Below are 20,223 nucleotides of genomic sequence, written 5' to 3' on the forward strand. Positions count from 1 at the left end.
TCATGCTCTCTTAGGAGAAAGCAAAATAGGCTGAGAAGGGTGAGAGAGAGTTGTGAGATTGAAATAGCATTAAAGTAGGCGAGCTGAAAAGATCGAGAGGGTAAGAGGAGTGAAAGATGAAGAAAGAAAGATGAGTGTCACCAGAGATTGATGGTGAAGAAACTCTTGAAAGGAAGAAAATGGAGATGGGGATAAAAACTGGTAAACAAACCTACAGAGAGGGCATTTTTGCACGCACAAACACACACACTTGCTAAAAGTTATCTCGCACTCACAGTCGCTGACTTCTTTGTGTGTCATGTTGTAGCGGGCGGAAAAGCCGTCTTTGGCCACGGCCATGTCGGTGTGGAAGGACAGGGACAGCAGGCCGGAGGACGACTGGATTTCTGGAGGGATCTTTGTTCCGCAGTACCGGCCGATTAGAGGAGCCACTGCAAGCAAACACATAAATCAAAACAATGTAAATAAGTGTGTTATGTTGCTGTTTTTTGGTTAATTTATAGTATTATCTATCTCGTTGCATTCACTGCTTTTACTATAAGATACCATTTGTTATGAGCAAAAAAAAGGGAAATATTTCTCTTCCCAGTATCTTTGTGAAAAAACAAAAAAGCAACAATGTGTCATTTCCATTAACAATAAAAAAAGGAATCCAGCTGTGCAAAAGCAGGTTTCCTTTATCCACACTGCTTCAGTAAGTGTTGTCTAATGAGACACAGCATGCCCCCCCCCAATCTCTCATCTCTCTTCCGCCCATCATTCCTCTCTCTCCCTTTCCTCTCCTGTCCATCCCTCCATCTGCCATGTGTGTCTCAGCCAGGGCCCGGCAGGGGGATTGGAATCCCTGCCTTAATGCAAGCTGCTCTGGGATCAGCTGCACACACACACACACACACACACACACACACACACACACACACACACACACACACACACACACACACACACACACACACCAGACACACACACACACACACCCACACACCCACACCCACACACACACACACACACACACACACACACACACACACACACTCACACAGACACACACACACAAATGCACACCAGTGAGGATTACAATAGTCTCAAGAGTAGCTCCTTCGCCAGACACCGAATTCTTCACCCTTCCGTCTTGTCTCCCATCCCTCTTTCATGCCCGAGGACTCAGCTCACTGGAACTGGGTTACACTTTAATTTCCTCCTAATTCTCAACTTTGAATGGTATAAATTGTTTTCAGCTATCAAAGCTCCTAAATTCAAGGCTATAATTGGAATTTTAAATCCACTTGGATCCCTTTTTAGCAACTGAAAATGGAATAATTAGAGCAAATCCTCAGTTCTGTGCTTGATATTTAAAAAAAGAGGGGAAGAAAGAAAGAAGGAAAGAAAGGGGGGTAAAGGAAAGCAAGCATAAGTGGGAGAGAGAGGTGGGAAATACACCACTCACCACCACTAATGTGGTTTTCATCAGCAGAACAGCAACTAACATTACCCTATGGCGGTCACTATCAAAGCCCTTGATAACATCCTCAAATGTTTTTTCCTTTCCACTTCCTGATCCTGGCTGATAGGCCATTTTCGCAATCCTCGGCACCTCCTATTGGATATAAACAGATACTCATCGTGGCCGTCACTCTCACTCGCCCGGGGGGAGGAAGGAAAGTGATAAGGAGGGAGGACAGGGAGGATAGGAAGGGTGATATTATGGAGAGGGAAGAGGGGCATGGGAAAGGGCTGCTCCTTTGGGGTGTCGAAGCACTTTCAGTTCCCAGTGTGAAATAATGTTTCCTCTATGTAATGTAAAGGAATGCAAGGCAAGGCTGCTTACATCAAAGAGAGCGGCGTCCGCTCAGGAAATTGAAGACTGGTATGTAAATTTCAGTGTGGGAATAGGGGAGGATTGCACGAGTTCTGAATGTGGATATGAATACAGTGTGTGTGCATGTGTGTGTGTGTGTGTTAGCTGGACAACCCTGAAACATCGATTTTATAAGCATGTCTGTTTGCCCTCACCTTGTGGCAGGCCGTCCCACACGTCCAGCCAGTCGTACTTGCAGTCACCTTCTCCCACCAGCAGTGGGTCGTTCTCCAGGTCAAAGGTCAGGAAAGTGAGGGTGATGTCCATGTGTGGCGGGGCGATGATCATGTAGGAGCACTCCAGATTGTGAGGGTATTTATCCGGGAATCCAGGGGACTCAATCATGCCGGAGGAGCTGGTGAAGTTGCGGAAGCAGAATTCCGACCCTGAGTGGATAGAAGGATAAGAAGATATTTAGAAAGGAATAAGCAATTGGTCATATAAGGAGAAGATAGAGCCGTAAGTGATCGATCACATGGGGATATCTCATCTGACTTGCAGAGGGTGTTCCAGAAAGTCGTTCATCACTGACAGCACGCTAAAATATATAGTATCTGTGGTGGTGAAACACACAAACACACAGTTTATGATTACAGATGGAGGAGAAAATACACAGTGAGCAAATGCTCAAGTGGGTGTGTTGATACGAACAGTATAATAACTCTTTTTGCCAGTTGTGTCCCCCCTGCGTCTGTGTCCCAACCTGCCAGCATATTTAATACAAAGAATCAATATTTTCAACCACTACTGTGCTCAAAACCAGTAAAGATATGAACAAAAAGGTATTCTTTCAGAAGAGGACGAATATGTCTTATGGTTTTAAAGTGGCCTTAAAAGACCCCACCCTCAAAGGTTTGACATAAACTATAAAATTACACATACTTAAAGAGTAGAGGGGAGTAGACTGACCCCTACTCCACTGCATACACTGCAATATTCTCTAACACTCTCTCTTCCCCTCGCCTTCTCTTTTGCGTTGTCGGAGTGTCTCTCACACTCTCACACACTCAAACACACCACAAACGTTGTGTAATGGTTCTAAGTGGGCCCTTTGCGTCGGCTCCTCATTAGCTATGCAGATTTATGCGCCCTGGGCGGCTCACCTTGAGTGGCGGCAGCTGTGTGGCTCAGATCATCTTCCCATCAGCCACTGCTCCGCAGCCCACTGGGGAGCCTGAGTCACGGCCGAGTGTTTATGGACCGGCACATCAATGAGGGTGGGAGAGAGCGCGCATAAAATAGACAGGGGACCAAATGTCTATACACACGCACATGCGTGTGCACACACACACACACAGTCTCATTCACAAACCTTGGCTATTTTTCTAAATCTGTACACTCAGTCTCTCCTATAACACTTCTATCTTTATATGTTGGCTATAAACAGTATTGCTGTATCTGTATTTTTATGCTTGCCAGACCAGTGAATGTCTTCATGTGATAGTGTTACAAACAGACTGCAGGGTTTTCATTAGGTCTTTGTTTAACTGCACGTCAGAAATGCCTGCAGTGGTGGCCTTTCCAAATGAACCAATGGCAGTTAAGTTACTGCTCCTCTTGTGGTTATTTATGAGTGCACTTGCAATGGACGCTGGTTTTTGTCTTCTCTCCTGCTGAAATTACATGTGGTTCGTTTCATTACTTTTTACTTTGCTGAGACACTCATAGCTGTCAAGCCTTTACCTAGCATAAGAAAAAGTGTCTGCTCTTGCAGTATTTTCCCAACAGTGAGTCTGTTGGAAAGCAGATAGGGAGGTCAGGTTGAAGAGACTCAGGGGAGCAGCCTCTGGTGGGTTTCAAACCTGGGAAAGTGGGGTTGCATTTAGTCAATAGCACTGCACAGTCTCAGAGAACTGCCAGGATGTATTTGATTCTCAGATACATATTCATAAAAGCAGCGTTTGGATCACAGACATGTTAACAGCACATTCCTTCTCCAGCATTCCTCCAAGGCACCAGTCCTTATTATCAGGCAGCCCTATAAAAGCGGAGGGGTCGACGGGCTGCTCTGGCCCTCCCCTGTCTACACTTGGTTAATGGCAGAGAACTGACCCCAATCAGCACACAGAGACAGGGAAAAACTCAAGACTTGCACCATCTGTATCTCTTTTCTTTGTTTTTTCCTTTCCTCTATCGGCTCCCTTTTATCTGCTTCTTCCTCCTCACTATTTTTATGCCAATTATCTTGCAGTATTTTCTTTGCCCCACTCACTCTGAGGCACTATATATGTATATGTCTAGTAATGTAGTTACAACTTGTATGTATGTATGTACCTGTCTGTCAGCCTATCTGTTTTTTACAAATGTGCAAATGGTGTACCAAAGATGTTGACACAAAGGTATCAATCTTCCTCATGTTAAAAGCAACCCTCAACCTCGTGTCAACTCCCACACACATGCTGCAACATCAAAACCCTGGATCATGTGACTTCATGCTAAGAGCCTGGCTGCCTGAACACACACACACACACACACACACACACACACACACACACACACACACACACACACACACACACACACACACACACACACACACACACACACACACACACAGGCACACACACACACACTAAGCATGTTGAAATATGACAGCAATTTACAGCAAGCTACCGGTGATATCTCCCATCCCCTCAACTGCTGACCTCACCTCTCTGTGTTGAGTGTGTCTGAGTGTGTGTGCGTGTCTACAGTTGCTGTGTGTATGAATGGATGGCATAAATCAGAGTAAACATAAATGCTATGAATGCATTAAAGCAATGATATGCATGTATTATTATAATTAACAGTAAATTAACTATGCAATATGTATGAGCCATATGTCGTGTGAGCGTGTGTGCCTTTTATTAAACTCCTTGTGTGTATCTTTTGCTGCTGGCATGTTTGTCTCTTGGTATGTGCCTCTTGTGTTTATCTGTGTCTGAAGGTGTGTGTGTGTGTGTGACAGCTTCCCAGTATGTGTGAGACCCAGTAACACACTGGCCTTGTTTCTTACTGGGTCACGGTACAGCAGTCTGGAGTCCCACTGCCTAAAACTTCAGCCTGAGCACAGCTTGACTCCATCGCCTCCAAACACACCACTCTGTGTGTGTGTGTTTTGCAGTCGATGTGCACGAAGTAGTCGCTTCACACACTCGGAGCTGCCACGTGCCAACGCTGTGTGCATGCATGAGGTCTCATATTTGAGCGTGCGTGTCGTGTGTGTTGCGTATGCATGAGTACCTTCCTCTTTTTCGTTAGCGCTCATTAGTTCACAGTGTATGAACATGCCAAAAACAAGCCCCCTCCCTTACTGCCTCCTTCCATCACCTCTCCGCCCATCTCTTACACACACACACACAAACACATACACATGCCTGTGTTACGATGGCCCACGGTTGGTGCTTGCATCGCACCATGAGCTGCCATTTGGCAAGAGATGTCTGCTGGCAAAGAGGGGGAGGTCATGGTGTGAATGTGTGACGCTGGGGGCGAGCGGGTGAGTTGCTGGGTAGAAACCGCTCGCCTCTTGCACATGAGTGCCTGATGTAGTAGCAGCTCCACATGTTGTGTCAGGGCAACCCCTTTCCCTCCTCCTCTCTTCTCCTCTCATCCAATCACTTGTTCCCTCTCTTCCTCAGCAGCGGCGTGCAGAGTCTGTGTTCATTCACTCTTTTAACTCTCTGTCTCGTCTGTCTCGCTCCACCCCCCCTTCTTCGGCACGCAACTCTCGCTGAGGGCTCACCTCTGCATTCGCGAGTGTCTGCCGCACATCAAAACCACCTCGCCCTCCGCTCACTACCTGCCTGTCTGCATCTGACATACATCTACTCCTCATACACAGATACACGCAGGATCTCTCATGTAACCCCTGTTTGAGCTCAATTCAAGATTTCATTGAAGAAAATCCCTCCTGAGGCATCTGAAGAGGGGTGTGTGTATGGGTTGCGTGTGTGAATATGTGGCAGAGAGGGCGTGCTACTCAGGGGGGTTAGGGTGGAAAAACCCACAAGAACAACAACAACAACATTGCGAACAGCAAGAAGACCCGAGAAAAGAAAAACAACATACTTGGCGTGCCACCACTCCACACTTTTATAGGCCTTGAGAGACATTCAGCACCAGTCTGAAGATGCTTTATATAGAGAGGGACGCTCCTTCTAACTCATGCTGATGCCTCTGTTATGTTTTGGGGAATGGAATGCCATCATCAAATTTTTGAGAATGAATAAAGCAGACGCCATGAAGCCTCCTGCTGTTCATGATCAAAGATAGCTCTAGATATACTGAGTCTTATTCATACAGTTGTCGTATCAATTAATTTTGAGACACATTTTCTTCATCACTGATCAGTCTTAAGCAGTTTTTTGCTCTCATCCTGTTTATTTATTCATGACTTTAATTTACCTTTGCTGATTAATTACTTGAGTGTAATTTCAGTGTACGGATGAGTCTGGTGATTCAGGAATAAACACTGCATGGCAATCAGCCATTGCTGATGCAACGGTCGCCATCCAATCAGCATGATAGCATCAGAAATACACACAGCCTCAATGTTATGACTAGCGCTTGGGTGGGGGTCCGGCCCCAGGCTGAGCTCCCGTTGCGACTCCGCAGATGCTAGGCAGCGGTCACCAGCGGTCACAGAGGGGACCTAACGCCCTGGGGTGCTCTTGGCCTTGACTTAAATCGGGATTGGCTGCGACATTGTCTGCCCCCAATGCGCTAGTGGTGGGCTTTGGGGAACTGGGAAAAAGGGGCCTTTGCTGGCAAGTCTTCCCCCTGTAGCCGTGGTAACAGCGTCAGTAGCACGTGACTGTGTGTAAGAGTAAGTACTGTATATGAGGGATGGATGGGTGCGTGGGGGGGTTTGTAGTCGGGGCTGAATGAAAGGGTTAAGCACGCATGAGTAGGAGCGAAGTAGGCCACAACAATAAGGGGGAGGAGGCTAGCTGTGCACTCTCACTGTACAGTAGGGTTAATGCATACGTGTGTGTGTGTGTGGATGTGGGGGTTTGGTGGAAGGATGTTGTTTTGGGGCAAATTCTGACCCCGATTCCCCTCAGGAGGTGTACTGGAGGGGTGGAGGGGTATCAGGATGGATGTAGAGTCATAGGTCTACCCCTGCTCCTCCTTGCTGGAAATAATTAGCTTTCACTGCACTGTACCCCATTAAACACACACACACACACACATACACACACACACACACACACACACACACACACACACACACACACACACACACACACACACACACACACACACACACACACACACACACGCACACACAGATTGCTTGTTCAATCCAAAAACCCCTAGAGTGGTTGCAGTCACCGCTTATGTAATAAGCTTGAATGAACAAAACAAAAACAAGCCTCAGTATCATTAGTTACTAGTACGGAAAACGGGCCAAGATATGACTGTCTCTCGCTTTCTATCTCCCTAACACACACACACACACACACACACACACACACACACACACACACCCTCATACACAGTCAAAACCAGACACACACTGTCTGACTCCTAGACACAGTTTTGGGGGTCAACCGGGGGTCAGCCTGTGCTGTAAGCTGTCTGCTTAAGATTGGAAGGAAGCTGGACACACACACACACACACACACACACACACACACACACACACACACACACACACACACACACACACACACACACACACACACACACACACACACACACAGCTCCCAGCTGTGTGCTGAGATTCCTATCTATACTAGGACGCACCCTTTAAAAACACATACTGTACACAAACACACACCCACACGTACACAAACTGATACACTGAACACACACAGTCCAGTGCAATTTAGGATTACCATCACACTTCTGTACTTTTGATACTGACTTTAAATACAGTTTAATCAAAACATCTCTAAAGCAAAATAAATATTCATGTGTTGGAATGCTAAAATGTTTAAAATGACTCATATACACAAAAATACAACAGGTTCTTGAATTGTACTTTCATATTCATACTGTATTTACATTGGAAATGTGCTGATTTTGTAATTGATGTCCAAAAATTCAGCACTTTAGTCTTGGATGCACTTCTATGATTGGGAGGGTCAACCTAGGACCAATGTTGTTTTCCCCAAGCCTGCAACATACAGTGCCCCGCCTTCCCCACATACCCCCACCCCCATTTGATGCACTCTTTTTGAATTTTATCATCTTGTATCTATGTCTTACCGCAAAACCAATTGCCCTCCGGGAGCAAATAGAGTTGAAAGTTGAAGTTGAAGTTAAAGTTATAGTAATAGTAGTGCAATTACTTCCACTCTGGTAAATAAACACATCTCAGTCGGGATCTCTGAATTCCCGTCAGAAATTGTAAACTGTGTTTAGTGGACACCCATGGCCCAGGCCTGCCACGGTAAGACAAACAGCTATGATGAGAGAGCGTGCAGGCGCTGGAAATGCTGTAATTAACACATGGCCTCAATCACGCATCCTGAATACATTTTCACTCTCTGACTCACTCTTCCTTTGTCGTTCGCTCTCCCTTCACCCCAATCATTTCCCCACTGTGTCTGTTTGTTTCTTTCACTACCTCTATCTCTTTCTCTTTCACACACACACACACACACACACACACACACACACACACACACACACACACACACACACGCATCTATAAGTCCGCCTCCACATACACACAGACAGACAGAATCTCACACAACAAGCTGAGTGGAACCACCCACGCACGCAGCGAGCAGACACCTACATGTGCTCACACAGTGACACAATCTCTTATACCCCCTGAATTTATACCAGGATCTTGTTAAAGCCATGGCAACCGCATCCCCCATCCACCAGCTTTCAATCCATCCGTCCATATGTGTGTGTACGTGCGTGTGTTTGTGTGTGTTTGAGAGAGAGATGCAATCTACACTATTACATTATCGGGGTTCGAGCTGGTGGCCTTGGTAACAGAGCTGAACATCAAATCTGGGTCACATTCATTTGACACAAAACCAGAGATGTTTTTCATATGTAGGAGGTGATAACTCAATGCGTTCTTTCTGCAGGAGAAATTCTTATTTTCTGTGCTCCATATACCCGGATTTTTACTTTTCTTCAATGGCTTTCGATTGAAAGCCTCTTTCAATTTTTTGCTTTTCAATCAAGATACAATTTAAGTGAATGTTGGCTGGCTTAGTAGCTACCTAAAATGCTGTGGAGACAATCAGCTGGTGACTCATTTGAGCATAAATCTCTCAGCTGCCTCAAGGCCAGCTGATCATTTCACCTCTCCTTCCACAACACACACAAATACCCCCACCCACTGCCACCAAAACAAATATACTTCCCACTACACCCTCACCTGCAAAATGCACTTCACCTCGTGCACCTCAATGACCTCGAGAAAATTCCATTTCGGCACACACTTATCCCCATCAATCTCCTCGCCTCCGCCTTTACCCATAAACCTTTAACCTAAAGTCCAACTCCAAGTTGCCTCGGAGCTCTCTCCATCATCCCAACACCACCGCCACCACCTCCTCCCGCCTACACCCAGCCTTTCTCATCTACCCAAAGGAAGTTGATCCCGCTCCAATTAAGCAAGCATTCCTCACATGCTTTCAGGCGGTGTGAAAGTACTTTAAAAAAAAGCGTTTTTCCCCTCTCTCTTTAACTTTTGTTTACATGCCTGGCTGCCTCTGCTGATGTAAATTGTTGTGAGAGTGCTGGGGAGTGCAGGGGTGAACGATCACAGGTTTTGGGTCATTGATGTGGAGAAAAGACATGGCACAAACTGGACAAAATCATTAACTTAAGTATTAATTTACAGCAAAGCCTTTATGTTTGCTTCATAGTGTAGAAAATGTGTCTGAAACTCATGTTTCCCACAAGTCTTTGGATAATTCCAGACATTTAAACACACAGTTCAGAAATAAATAATCATTCCATACTGCTACTAATACGTCCTCCTCACCTGTTTTGAAGATCTCATAGCGCAGAGAGAAGCCCGCCCCCTGATGGGCGTAGTCTGATACAAATCTAATCTGGAGGGAGGGGCCAGATGAGATGATTGGCGCCGGGGCGATGTTGCTGCAGTGTCGGCCCAGAACGTCAGCATTCTCCGTATTTCCATCGCGAATCTCGATGAAGTCATACCTAAGCCACAAAAAAAGGAGACATAACAAAGACAAATGTCATTTCTTGTTGCATTGAAATGTTTTGTCACAGGCACATTTCGGAAAACGATGGTAACTTTTAGTTTACGTAGAGCTTAGTACAGCAGGAAGAGATTAAGAGAAGTAAATAGATAAAAGGCGAGCGACTGGGGGAGATAAACATAGAAAGATAGTTATGGGGTTATGCAACAAGCTAAGCTAATAAAAACCAGACAGGTGTGGAGCTATTTACCATTATGACTTCAGCCTCAGGACAGAATACACATTGTCCAAGCAAAGGAACATAAAACAATGCTAAAATACGAATAAATATATTCACCACATGCTTAATCAAACCATCTCCAACTTACATGTGCTATTTTTCCGCTGTTGCATTCAATTAATCAAGCTCTAACCAATACGACCCAGTTTTGCTCAGGACAACAAACTCAGATTCTGCTGACATCAGCTTGGGGCCAGAAAACCCCAAATCTTTGAATTTTGGATCACAGGAAAGAAAAAGGAGGGAGGGCTGTGTTTCAAACAGGACATATGTGAAAAAGTCGCTGCAATCTGAGGGTTAAGATGCAGGCAAATAAGCAGCTGGATAGATTCATTAAAAAAGAGTGTAAAAATAGACAGAGAAGCTCATGAAAAAATAAAGAGGTAAGAGCTTGAGGGGAGGAAAGGTGAGGACATTAAGAGGGCAGGGGGTGAGGTTGGGGCTTAGGGAGAGAAATTAGGATAAATAAATGTGAAGACACCTCACATTTTAGCTTCCACATGCTTGAGCTCTCAGCTCATCTTGACCTTTGACTAACCAACTGACCCCGAACGATAAAAGCAAATTCTTAACTGTCAGGTCAGTGTGTGTGTGTGTGTGTGTGTGTGTGTCTTTATGTCTGTGTGTGAGAAGAGAGAAAGACAAAGAGAGAGAGAGAGAGCCCACCTGGCTGATCCAGAATTAGCTCATTGCCCTGTGTGTCATTCCACTAACGTTATTAAATAGACTCAACAGCGCAGTCGCAGACAGACCAGACACACACTTAACTGTATGTGGGTGATGTTTGATTTACTCCTTTTTGAATGCCGCATGGGTGGATTTACAACATCCGGAAAAAATAAAACAGGGCAAAACCCGTTGTCAGGAAAGTCAATATGCTTGTCACTATGGGAAACTCCTCAAATCCAGCACAATATTGTTACCATGCCAGGCCAAATATGAGCCCATTTGTCTAATAAATGTTAGAAATAGAGATAACGTGGGTAAAAACACTCCAGCATGAGCCATGATGAACACAGTAGATGTTTCCCCTAATGAATGATGTTTTATTTTAACGTTTAAGTACCCTTGCATCACCCCCAGTGTGTTTAAATGGCTTTTACACTCTTTGTTACACTGTAATTGTCCTAAGAGACGAAGCCATCTGCTACTCCAGATGCTGTTTCCGGGGAAAGTTTCAATTTCTACATTTACTTGACAGTATTGTTACGACTGGTTAGTACAACGCAAAACTGTAATTTACTATAAAACACAGTCCTTCTGTGCATAACCTCCAGTAATTGATACCGTAGCTTTGTTGATATGATTAAGAAGGGACGAGCCCATGCCTGTGAACTACTGGGTTTTAAGTAATAATTTTGGGTTGTGACAATATTGTAAGGTGTGGAAATCTCTGTAATTTTTGTTTGCTACTATCTCAAGTAGTGTTTTAAGTAAGTTACATAAAGTTTTACTGGATTGAAGTTCTTCCTGAACAGGCATTCATTCACTTTTCCAAGCGTATGTTTGTGTTGGTGCTGTTTGTGTGTGTGTATATATCTGCATTTCCTGCTAAATATGCATGTTGTGGTATTTCAAGTTGTGCAACTGTGAATAATATCCTTGTAATTTTGGTCTCATCCCTATTTTTTTTCACTCACTTATTCTTAAAGTGCCTCTTCTTCCTCCCATGTTGTGATTCCCTGCGTAACTAACTGCATCGCCGCAGGAGCTTTGAAGCGCTGTTGAGGACACCCTCCCGACATACACGCATGCAAACACACCCGTCTCAATTAGTTCATATGACGGAGCCGTTAAAAGTCAACAGGGCCGCTGTTCTCTCACTAATTACTTTGATGGACTCTTTGATGCAGAAAAAGCATCACAGACATCTCTCTGGGTTTTAGACACAGCAACTTCATCATGTTCTAAACAGGAAACTGTTGATGTTTTTTTGTCAATACTTCCCCAAGTAAAGCTGAAAGGTACCAATCAGCACTAGCTTATGTTTCTATGTGGCATCTAAGCACTAATACAGCTTTTGTACTGTCAGCTTGGAATGAAACCTGGATTAAGTAGAGTCACTAAGCTTCTTTTTTGGCTATCTCATTCCTGCAGTGTATTGATTCCAATACAGAGCATTCAAGCTAAGACTGTTGATGGAGGGATAATCCCAACCACATTAATCTGGGTCAGAGCAGCGCACATACAGGTGAGGATGAAGGTGTGAAAATGCTGCATTGAGCCTGTAATGTCACCGCCAACATTGTCAGCACCACGCAAGCATCTGACAGACAACAGTGTGTAGGAAGAGGGCGGTTTTATGATTGCAAAAAAAGTACAAAATGAACAGCCAAGTATTGTTATTGCGCAATTGTGATGAATCAGTTTTGGGAATTGTTCTGATTTGGCTTCAGAAAGATATTAAGATCCTATTTTTGAACTCGAATGTTAAGGGTGGGTCCAACAATTTTACACATCAGTATAATAGTCATGCTAAGTACCCTTTGACTCAGCCTAAGAAAACAGTGGTATAATCTTGTGTGGAGCTGGAGGACTGGGCTTGTGGACAACTATTTTAATAGAAACCTATTTTAGAAAGTGGGGTTGGATTATGGGAATTGCAGGATCCAACATTTTTTAAGCTTGAGCTAGACTTTGGAATACAAGTACAGATATTGCCACATCTGTTGCATTAAATTTGGCTGTTCCTTCTCTCTGCCCCCCCTTCCTGCTCAACCTAATGGAAGTTCAGGAGTGTCTTCCTACATTGGTAAGAAGACATGCTTGCTTCCTCTACATCCTTGCAGTTAAAGTATGCGATGGCTGTGGCTGAAGCAAATCAGCACAAGGCCTCAAGAGCACTCATGCCAGTGAGTAAAGTAGCCGTTGTCCAATTCTCTTATACATGTCTTGGTTGTAATCCTGCATTACAGAGGTGATCGTAAAGGCTTTAGAGGCGAGCTCCCACACCGAGCCTGTAAGAGCCACGACTATCCCTAAGTACGTCTGCTTAGGGCTGTAACTGACACATGCTTAGGGAAAACACACACTCAGAAATGTGCCAACAAACACGCACACACACACAGATAGACAGACACACAAGCACACACTGATACAGACGAACACAGGAGTGTGTGTACATACTCAGCGTCGTATTGCCAACACCACGGATAAAAGGCCAACCAAAGAGCTGGGAGCCTAATTAGGTTTTAATTGATTTTGGAGTGGGTCTTTCTCCTTCTTTCTCTCTGTCTCCCTCTCTCATTCTCTCTCTTTCTCCCTCTCTCCTGTCGTGGATTAGCGTCAGTGAGTGAGTGTTCCTCAGATGTGATTATTGACCTGTTCGCTCAGCCTCTCCCCAGGCTCTGATGAATACATGCATGAGGGCCTGACGTGTGAGAGCCCACTGTCTGTCTCTTTCAAACACACACTTGAACGCATTCCAGGACATTGCGCACACACACACACACACATGTGCATACACATAAATCGCGACACACACACCCACGAAGACACACATTAGCACCACTCACACACGCAGCCCCTCATCTAGATCCAGATTCCATTAGGAGTTGTTTTGATCCAAAACCCCGCCTATGTCTGACACCATCCATTCCCCATTCCCAGCTTTCTATCTGTCTGGAAGTCTGTCTGGAACTGCATGACCGGCCCTGTGTTTAGGAAGCCATTATGGGGCACCGGTCCTCCCCGCCCCCCCCTCACGCCCATAGAGAATAGCTGAAGCAGAGGGAGAGGGGTTAAGGAAACTAAAAACCCTTCAGGGCCAGTAATTCTGCACCAGTCCAGACATGTCCTCTCTTCCTCCACTCTCATATATCACTCCACCCCTCTGCCAAAACGACTAATTGCCTTTCACACCTTTCGCTGTTTGTTGGGGACCAGGGACATTTCCTGCAGGCATCGGCGCCTCGCCACAGAGAAACATAACTGTGGTATGTATACACTGTGCGTATGTATATTTATAGGTCTAACAACTCCAGTTTTGTGGCTTTAGGGCACCTTGAGTGGTCACTCCCCCCTGCTATAAACACCAGTCAGTCTGGTCATCTCCCTCAGCAAATGAGTTCTCACTTAGCTACCTGATATTGTGTTTCATTATGCTTCATCTACATATACATGAAGCACTCAGTTCGAATCGAATCGAAATTACACAAAAGATTAACATGTAATTTGCTGAGGGGGCGGCATGGTCATCTGATTTATTTTGTTTATGGTGATAAAAGAGTAACAGCTGTTCACAAATATAAGCAAACCAAACTTGGCTCTACTCAGACACTTGAGGCCTCCAGTTGAAATGATTTTCTCCTCTGCTCCGCTCTGTTTTTCCCCCCTTGTTTCCCACTCTTGGATCGCAGAAACCCACAGGATTCCGATCCGGTAAACAACGAAGAAGCGTCTGTCGTCTTCTTTCTTCTCCCTCTTGATGACATACAGAAGCATAAATTGAGTAAGGAGGAGGGTGTATAGCAGACACACACACAGAAATTCACAGGCATCTACATACACACACACACTACCACCCACTCCTCCCGCCCTCGGAGGGGACTCTAATAAACCATAAGTGCCTCTGAAATATTAACTAGATGCTGGGAGCAAAATCCCTGCAGATCTACAGGGCCTGCCATCTTCAATCTAGACCAAAAAACAAATAGCACTCCTCTTCCTCATCTCCTCATGCCTCAGCTCCCTCTTCTGCTGTCCATCACAGATTCATACTTACAGATGACTGGGACCAAACCGCTGACCACAGGCAATCTGGTCTCGGCCCCCGGACCTTCTAGTGCAGCATCGATCTGAAACATCAGACTATAACGGCTGTCTGGGCTGAAGCCTTGACCCTGCTGCCCCTGCTGGATGCATTTTAATCGACTTCTATCAACATATATGAAAGCTTTCCCACGCTGCATTGCAATACATCCAGACACCAACATACATTTCAGTTTAAATCCACAAGTCCACCTTTGCTTGTATGCAAATATCTCATACAGAGGACTGAAAAAACAGTGCTGCACGAGGATAGACTAACCTTACAGCTTTGAATTATTTGATAACACTGGTTTTTACATTTAATCACACTTCCTACCTATTATATCATCATTACAGCAATGACAGCTGTTATAGTCATGACCGCGAGATGCTGATGACCATGATCTTGTCCTAAACGCCGGCCAAGTGCCAGATATTGACGGATCAGAATCTCAACAACTCCCTTTAGTCATGACCTCTGGCAACTCATCTGTCTCTCATTTCATCCTTAACCATCAACGTCCTCCTCTTTCTCTTCATCTCCTACGCTCTCTCTCCCTCTGGCCATTGCTGATCATCTATCGATTTCCCATTACAAGCGGAATACAGACATTGATCCCACACCTCTCTGCCCCCACCCTCGGGTATTAGTGAGAGGGTGATATCATGGCACACGCGTACACACACACACACACACACACACACACACACACACACACACACACACACACACACACACACACACACACACACACACACACACACACACACACACACACACACACACACAGACACACACGAAAGTTGTTAAATGTTGGTGACACCTCTCTCTGTGACCGGACATGTCGCAGGCTTGAAGGTATAAAGTTATATTTTTCAATCTTTCCACCTCAGGCTACATCCAATAACACATAACCAAATAAAAGTGAGAAAATAAAAACCAAAAAGGTGAAAGAAATGCATCTTCCTGAATGACTACAGTTTTATGGCGCTTCTGTGTGTGTGTATGTGTTTGTGTGTATGAGTCTGTATGTGACTCTGCTAGTTCCTATGTTTAATTCAGGTGTGTAAAAATAAAACACTTTCTCCTCAGGCTAGAGGAGAGGGAGAATGAAAGAACAAAGGGGGGGAAAGAGATAGATCAAGAAAAGAGAGGGAGGAAGATGAAGCAAAAGAGAAAGAGAGGAAAGAAGGGAGAGTCGTCTCCACCTCACTCCTCTCTCTCTCTCTCTCTCTCTCTCTCTCTCTCTCTCTCTCTCTCTCTCTCTCTCTCTCTCTCTCTCTCTCTCTCTCCTCCTCAGCTCCTGGTATATCACTAGGTAGCATCCTGGGGCTTGGTGATGGCAGATTGCATTAGAGATATGGGCCTGATATTTCATCTAGCCTTTATTACATTTAGTTCACATCAATCGGCTGGCAGCCTGGAGGTAAGAGCTATTTGGCACGCGGCCGGACTCCCCTGAAAAGAAATCCTGAATTAAAGTGCCACCTCAGACATGGAGCGCCTGTATAAGGCTGCGGATTTGATTGCTGCGGCACAGCCGCGGTTTGGCTATGTTATATCGTCCGAGTACTGACTGTTTGAACTCACTGAGGGAAAATCACCAGCTGGCCAGGGATATTACCCAGAGTTTAGACCCCTTGCATGGGCTGACCAAGCCCTTTTCTTGGTTTTATAAGAGCCTAAAGTGCCCAAGGGGGGATATGATGGTTTATGAGCACTCTTAAACCGACAGGTTGTAGGCTTAAGTGTGTACGTGCTTGTGTTCTTAAGCGTATCCACTCAAAACATATGCCCATTTACAATCTCTATCACCATGTTATCATGTATATTTTTTATTGTGTTCTTTGTTTCCACGATCAGCAGTCCAGACCACATAGCTCTGCGTCTTTCAGGTAACACAGCACCGGTTTTCTCTGTTGCCATCTCTGTAATCCTAGCTGTCACGCAGATTTTCAGCCCTGACCGAGACGATGAGCCCTCCACCTCTGCACCCCTCCGGCTCCCCTCGCCCCATGCGATTCCCCTCACCGTGAAAACATGCAAAAATCTACTCACTCACTGCTCACTCACACTACCGTGCCTAATCGCTCAGGCAAAAAAAGGAAGCTACCCGTAACAGTGCTACAGGACTCGGATCAATCCGGGTAAAATGCATAACATAGGACGGAAGGAGCAGGAATATCGAGCTGTACTTTGGCTTTTTCCACTTATTTCTGCTGTAATTTCTGTGCCCCAAAGGGAAATGCATCCTCCATGAAACACAGAAGGGCAAACACATTAGTGCTGGAGGTTACGCATAAATAAATGCAGGCGTGATCCATGATTTCTCTAATGGGCCTTTGAGATGGGGGATCACTCAGAGGCTGGATGGATAGATGGATGGAGGGAAGAGGGATGGAGTGGAGCGGCTATTCTTATAAACTAGCTTTTGCTTACATGTTTGCAAAGTTACTCACACGTAGACGCCGTTTGCCACCCACGTTCACTTACTCTGTGTCTCATACACACATGCGCACACACTCATACATGCAGGATGAAGGGAGATTGAGTGGGAGTGTGTGTTAGAGGGAAGGCCAAGTCCTCCAGGCGAGCGTAAAAAAACCCCCCATCCTAATAAAACTCTCGGTGGAAGGGAAAGGCATTTCGTTTTTTTCTTCTTCTTCTCCTCCCTCGGCCTCCTCCTGCCCTGCATGCCTTGGGCTGTGAGAAACTGCTTGACACACTGCTTATCAACAGCTGAGCCATTCCTCTCTGCACTACAGTGGGGAAGTCCAGTGTGCCACACTGTTGACGCAGTGACTCTGGTGTTAAAGCGTTACTACTGAGAAACATATTGGGAGGGAGATAATAATGCAACATATTTTGCCTTTGTCAAAAGTGTCAGAAACCTGGAGACACAAAGCCAAGACGTCAGAATAACATTTCCAGTTCACTGCAACATGATGCAACTGTGTGAATAGGGCTGACAATCATTACAAACCCCTTTCACCAAAGCGGCCATTGATGTACACATGAAAGTAACACTTGTCTCCTGGCCAGACAAAGTGCTTTGTCAGTGAACAATGCAAAAACACCCATCTAGGATTATTAATTCTTCAATTTACAGAGAGATGGGAGGGCTGGAACAAAGAATGGAGAAATAAATGGGCATAATTGCAATGAGTACACTGATAAGTCATTTTAAACAGACCAAATGGACGAAGAAAAGTCTCTGAATGGGTGAATTGTGCAACATTCTCCCTGACTCGATTGTATAAAACTGGATTAAACAGAGGAGACCGTGACTCCTTCCTTCTTCCTCTGAGGTCAAAGACAATAGGAGACCATATGATTTGGATTATTCATGTCTCTGAGAAAGGAAACTGACCAACATAGTCATATCCAGAGAAACAGCTGGCCTTCATTCTCTTCTTTTTCTCCTCCTTCCCTTCGATGTTTATCCTCCCTCTCTGACTTTTCCCCCACAAACTTCAAACTACATCATGATTTTTTTTTTCTTTAATCCATCTGGTCTGTCTTTCCCTCATGCTATCTGTCTTCCATGCCCAAACTCAGACACAGCTTTTCAAAAGTTGCCTGGCATTTGGTTATCAGATGGAAGGGGATTACAGCTGGATTGTCCTGATAATGCCAGATAAATTGTTACATACACAAAAATGATTCTCAAAATTTGCCTCAACTTTCCGATTGTGCTGCATAACTCGATGTGTTGTCCGTCTGGATGTCAAGAGCTTCTATCATCTGGTTCCCAGAAAAATAAAACCAAAAATATCTTTTATTGACCCAGGTTTCTTGCCCTAACTCACTGACTTCACCAATGGAAGGAAAACACGGACTAATTATTTGAATCATTCCTTCCATTCAGTCTTTATTGTGACCCGCTTTGCTCGTTTGTTTTCACCATCGTGCGAATGAGGCCAAAAACTTGGGGAGTGGAAACTGAAATGAGCAACAATTTCTGCTCTTTAAACTATTGAGGTTATGTTAAGCTGATGTGCCTTTGAGCAAGGAATTTAACACAGTAATTACAGCAGAGATGCTTTTAAAAAGTCTAAGCAGCATCCATGACATAATGTGTGTAATGGTGTGAATGTGAAAAAGGACGGGAAAGCTTATGTGCCCAATAAGTAGTTATTTCACAAACACAGTCCATTTAATGGTCTGCATTTTGCAGAAAGCTTGAATCTACAATTAAAATTTCCTTTGCGATTGACCTGGTGTGGTCAGAATGTGGAAAATGTATCAGCAACTTAGAATCAAGCCAAAACCGCTGACAGTGAATTATAATAGTATGTTAAAATCTGTGCGCTTCTACAGGAAATGATTTAAAACGCCTTGGCAGAATACTAATGAAAATGTCACAACAAATCACCATTCAGCTAGAATAATAATACACTCTGAAGTCCTTATTGGTCAAAGCAATTTTACTCTGATATAAAAGAGGGGTTCACAGACTTTCTATTATAGTGGGAGAGAGAGTGGGGAAGTCAAAAAAAAGAGGAAAAAAAGAAACCGAAAGAAAGAAGATGATGTTTGATGCTTTAAGTTTGAGTTGGAGCTGGAATCTTAGCGCCTGATCTCTGAAGGAATATATGTGTGTGTGTGTGTGTGTGTGTGTGTGTGTGTGTGTGTGTGTGTGTGTGTGTGTGTGTGTGTGTGTGTATGTGTGTGTGTGTGTGTGTGTGTGTGTGTGTGTGTGTGTGTGTGTGTGTGTGTGTGTGTGTGTGTGTGTTTGCTTTATAAGTTGCTTTTGGCTTTTGCAGTGTGTGAAGTTGACTCACTCACTTACTGACCCTTATATGGAAACCAGTATTCAGCTGTGCTGTGTATTGTTGTATACGCAGTCACATGAATCAGTCATAACTGTTGTGCTGTCTGCTTGGGTGGTTTTCCAGAGAACACTAATATTACCATCATCTTGAGCACTTCAGCACTTGGTTTATTGGAGTGTAGGCAGACCTGCTCCCAGCTCAGCTCAAGTACTTATTCAGCTTTTGACAAACAGGTGCGTGATTTGACATGTTAACTTGACTGGAAGCTCAAAATAATTTTAATGGCCAGGGAGGGTAACATCGGGTGGACGTGATTTGTACAGTGAGACGGTGTGGGGGGTCCATGAGTGTCAGTGCCCAGGGGCCCCTGTGAGTACTAATCCAGCCTTGTCTATTATGACACGAGTGCATCTGCTCCCTCTTTAAAAAGCCTC

General features: G+C 44.7%; 1 protein-coding gene across 1 annotated transcript in view; it reads right to left on the reverse strand.

Moving 5' to 3' along the window:
* nrp2a (neuropilin 2a) overlaps window positions 1–20,223 on the reverse strand; it is a 62,468-nt gene that overhangs the window by 32,221 nt on the left and 10,024 nt on the right. Inside the window, exons 3-5 of the mRNA XM_062414443.1 lie at window positions 9,801–9,982; window positions 2,014–2,244; window positions 276–431 (exon numbers count right to left, since the gene is read on the reverse strand). Coding sequence (XP_062270427.1) covers window positions 276–431; window positions 2,014–2,244; window positions 9,801–9,982 — 569 coding nt within the window. The remainder of the gene's footprint in view (window positions 1–275; window positions 432–2,013; window positions 2,245–9,800; window positions 9,983–20,223) is intronic.

Source organism: Scomber scombrus, chromosome 24, assembly GCF_963691925.1.
Source record: "Scomber scombrus chromosome 24, fScoSco1.1, whole genome shotgun sequence".
Lineage (NCBI taxonomy): Eukaryota > Metazoa > Chordata > Actinopteri > Scombriformes > Scombridae > Scomber > Scomber scombrus.